At 25.4% G+C, this 4,577-nt stretch overlaps 1 protein-coding gene across 1 annotated transcript; it reads right to left on the bottom strand.

Annotated features, from left to right (window-relative positions):
• Positions 1-461: 461 nt before the first annotated feature.
• Positions 462-4,321, bottom strand: LOC110608933 (3-ketoacyl-CoA synthase 11; the record flags this gene model as incomplete). Its single annotated transcript, XM_021748212.2, has 2 exons — positions 462-1,366; positions 3,644-4,321. Coding segments are annotated over 2 exons (1,461 nt in total), but the record flags the coding sequence as incomplete, so codon positions are not given.
• Positions 4,322-4,577: the final 256 nt, after the last annotated feature.

The following is a 4,577-nucleotide window of genomic DNA, read 5'->3' on the forward strand; positions in this document are numbered from 1 at the left end:
CAGTACGATAGTTACACATCACAAAATGATAAAAAAAAAATAAAAAGGAGATACAAACTAAATTTACCAAAAGATATTCTGAGTTAGACCCATTCTTAAATCTCAGGTATCAAGTTCTATAATTTTTTTATAATTTTTTAATTTTAAAATTAATGAATATTCCATTCGATAAATATCATTGAATTAAATAATTTTGTTAACAACTATTTCTATTCCCGGTAGCATGAAAATTATAAATTCTAAAAAATTTCCACATAATTAGCTTCCACTAAAACTCGAATTCAAAACTTCAAAGTTATGAATACGTGTTAAAGCCTATGATAAAATTTAATTGATATTTAATAATAAAGTATTTATTTGTAAAAAGAGCAATCATTATTATAAATTGTATTTTTGGTATAATTGATCTAATTGGAGTTTAAAACCTCTTCATTCTGGAAACTACTTCAATCCAGTATCAATGAGGGAAAGGCGATTGGTATTATTATAAATTAGAATACAATTACAAGCACACTGGAATTTCTGAAATGAAAAGCAAGCAGTTTTTTATTATTTAGCCCAAAAACACAAGAGAAAGAAGGGTTTAATACATTACAGGTGTGGCTTTAGGTATGTGAACAGGAAAATCATTAATTTCATCAATCCAAGGATTCTCCTCGTTGGCTGGATTGATAGACCTTAAAGCACGCCACACAACGCTGTTGCACTTGAAACCTGAACCAAAACCTAATTGCCACACCCTATTACCCTTCTTGATCCTTCCCTTAGCTTCTGAGTAAGCCAATTCATACCATATTGAAGTACTTGAAGTGTTTGCAAACCTATAGAGAGTCATTCTTGAAGGCTCCATGTGCCACTCAGTGAGATCAAGACTTTTCTCCACTGTATCTAAAACAGCTCTTCCTCCAGGATGGATGCAGAAGTGTTCAAATGCCAACTTGAAATCTGGAATGTATGATTTTATCTTTATTTTGAGAATCTTTTTCATTATTAAAGTGGCAAGAAATTTTAGTTGTTCAAATAATGGAAGAACTAATGGTCCAAGTGTAGTGATGTTCGCCTTAAGGGCGTCTCCAGCAACTCCAACGAGTTCTTTCGATAGTGAGATTCCGATCGCGTCGTTCTTATCTTCTCGTTGCATTACACAATTGTAGGACTTATCATCAGCACCTTTGTGAGTTCGTATACTATTCATAAGTTGATATTTAGAACATCGACGATCAAATGATCGATTGGATAGAAGAACTGCAACTCCTCCAACTCGAAATAGGCAGTTTGTGATAAGCATCGAGCGTTCGTTGCCTTCATACCAACTACTAGTGGCATTTTCTGTACTAACCACTAGAGCATAAGAGTTTGGATGGACCTACACAATGAATAACAGAGGTCATCTACACTAATCAACATATTAATTAATATTATAATTAATTTATCAGTCAAATCTCTTGCCTTTGCAATTCATGAGATCTTGTTCCATTATATTTATATATATATATATATATAAGATGACTTTAAAATTTTTTTTTTTCTTTAAGTGTTGATGAAGGGATGAATAAAATAAATATGACTTTTAGACTCTAGGAAATAAAGATGACTTATTAAATTCCAAGTACATAGACTATAAATATACAAATAAATTTACTGTATAATTTGACTCTTAATTTTTACTTAAAAGTTAATAGACATTTTAATATATTTTTATTAATTTTTTATACTTAATATTTATAAAAATGTAATTATTTAATTTTTAAACGTTATAACATAATTATTTAACCTTTAAAATTTAAAGTACATACACGTCAGAATTTAATAGTTATATTTATAAATTTCAAGTGTTAACTAATTGTTAAAAGTAAAAAATGAAAATTTTAAGAGTCAAAATTAATTTTTTATGTAAATATAAAGATTATATATTTATGTAACCATGATATTTTTTTTTGAAATTCATAATTGAAAATTGAGAGAATAAAATGAAATCTCTCAAATTTACTCAGATACACTTACCGGTAGATTAGGTCTGCGAGTACATGTAAACATGACTATAACCAATAAATAAACCTAAATCAAAACACACGAATTTAAAAATTAAAAATTACCATCTCCGTTTTAAAATTTTTGTGCTCTTTTCTTTTTCACAAATATTAAAAAGTAATAGTTATTTTAGTTAAAAATAAATTTTTATTAACTTTTTAATTATATTCATTGAGATTATTAAATTTCGTTGAAAAAATAAAATTGTTATTACTAACATATAATTTAAATTAAATATTAAGAGATAATTTTATTTATTATTTAAAAAAATTAATGAGATATTGTGTTGTAAATAAGATAAAATAAGGCTTTATTTGTTTTACATAAAGTATTTTTCAAGAAAAAAACTTTTCTACATTTTCTAGTTTTAATTTGGGCCACTAAAAAAAATGTTAAAGGAAATATTAAATTACATTAGGGAAAATAACTTACTGAAATTTATTTTTTAGCAATATGAAAATCTTATTAAAACTATTATATATACATTTATTAATTTGTTTTATTTTTATATTAAATAAATAATAAAAATAAATTATTTTGGTGGAAAATTTTTTTTCATAGAAAACATTTTCTAAACACAAATTACCACAAATATATGGAGTCTAAGCAATATTATAATAATTAATTTATATGTGAATCATAATGTAAAAAAAAAGTGAATAATATTTTTAAACAATTAAAAGCAGAAAAAGTGAATAAAAATTATAGAATAAGAAGAATAATATTTAATTAAATATTTAATTAATAAAATCAGTTTCATCAAATATATTTTTAAGAAAAATATTTTTTATACTTTTTAGTATTTGAAACACTAAAAACATAATCAAGAGAAGAATTTTTCAAATTAAAAAATATTATTTAAAGAAAAATAATTTTCTATTTTTAATAGATAAAAACATTTTCTCCTCTTTAAAAACTTGTTCACTTGTAGAAAACTGGACTAGCTTTCCGAAAAAATTTTCTAAGAAAATTAGAAAATAGAATTTTGTGTTCATAAGTGTTAGTTTTAGAAATAAAATAAACTGGAAAATCAGTTTTTCAGTTTTCTAACAATTAACTATAATTTGGTAAACGGTTTTAAAATATTTTCCACAATTTTCCTTTATAATAATTTTTTTCTAGTTGTTTTCTAAATGGAAAATAATAACTCTTTCATAACAAAAAAAAAACATATTATAACATTTTTTAACTAAATTAAATAATATTTTAAAAATATTTAAAATTAGTTATATTATTAGTATATAGAAAAATTAAAAGTAAAACTAATCACGTTTTTAAAAAATTAAATAATTTTTTTTTTATGAAAGTTATGAGTTTTTATTATTTTAAATTTGAAAATGATTTTTATTGTTAACGGCTAAACATATTTTTCATACTAAAAAAATGAAAACTATAGTTTTATTAGGAAATAAATAATGAAAAACAGAAAATTGTTTTCCATAAGTAAACACATGTTAAGAATCTTATTAAAGTTTGTATATATAAATTTATTAATATATTTTATTTTTAAATTAAAATTAAACAATTAAAAATAAATTATTTTTTTTTACAAAGGAGAATGATTAGAATTTATAGTTTTTATAATTTTTTTCAAAAGGTAAAAATAATAAACCTGTAAAAGATCTTTGGCGAGGTGTATAGAAATAAGTCCAGCACTGCATCCCATACCACCAAGATTATAACTCAAAACATTCCCCCTTAACTTGTAGCGATTGACAATCATGGCCGAGAGAGAGGGCTGAGGATTGAACACACTGCTATTCACTACGAGTATTCCTATATCTGCAGGCTTCACTCCAGTTTTGGCCAACAGCTCATCAACTGCTCCAAAAACCACCATTTCTGTCTCCTTTCTTGCCTCGGCCATGCATAGGTCTTGAGGGATTTGCAATACTCCATTGGATCCGTATGCGTCTTGACCAATCCCAGATTTCTCCAGAATTTTCCTTACAAACTCTAAACTTTCCTCTGTGAACACTTCTTCTTTATCAACTACCTTCATGCAATGCTCTTTGGGACACTTGTAAGATGGTGCTGGCTTGTAACAAGCAAAATCAACTAAATAAATCTTTCTTGGCTTTCTCATGAAATATAGAGTGATTATAATAAGTATAAAAGTTGAGCTTATAACAAGCATTTCCAAATTGGATGTGAGTCGGTTCCATAGCTCAATGAGATTTTCAATGATGAGCATTGAATAATGAACCAAAGTCATGCCAAGAAATGGTGTGAGAAAGAGGGTAATGGGAGTGGGGAGCAAGCAGTTTTGGCTGTGAGAATTTGTGAGGTGTTAGTGCCTTATATATTGTTAGTACAATCTTTTTCTTCTTTTTTTTCTTTTTAATTTTTTTCTTTTGTATATATGGAGTTTATATATTCAATTAGTAAAAAATTATATCAAACAATTTAATAGGGTTTATTATAATTTTAGATATGATACTCTATAATTTTAAATAATATGATATTTATTCATTTGTTGAATATATAACCTGAGTGTATGTAAAACTCATTAATTTCATATTTACGGATATCATACCACAAAATCT

This window comes from Manihot esculenta, chromosome 2 (genome assembly GCF_001659605.2).
Source record: "Manihot esculenta cultivar AM560-2 chromosome 2, M.esculenta_v8, whole genome shotgun sequence".
NCBI lineage: Eukaryota > Viridiplantae > Streptophyta > Magnoliopsida > Malpighiales > Euphorbiaceae > Manihot > Manihot esculenta.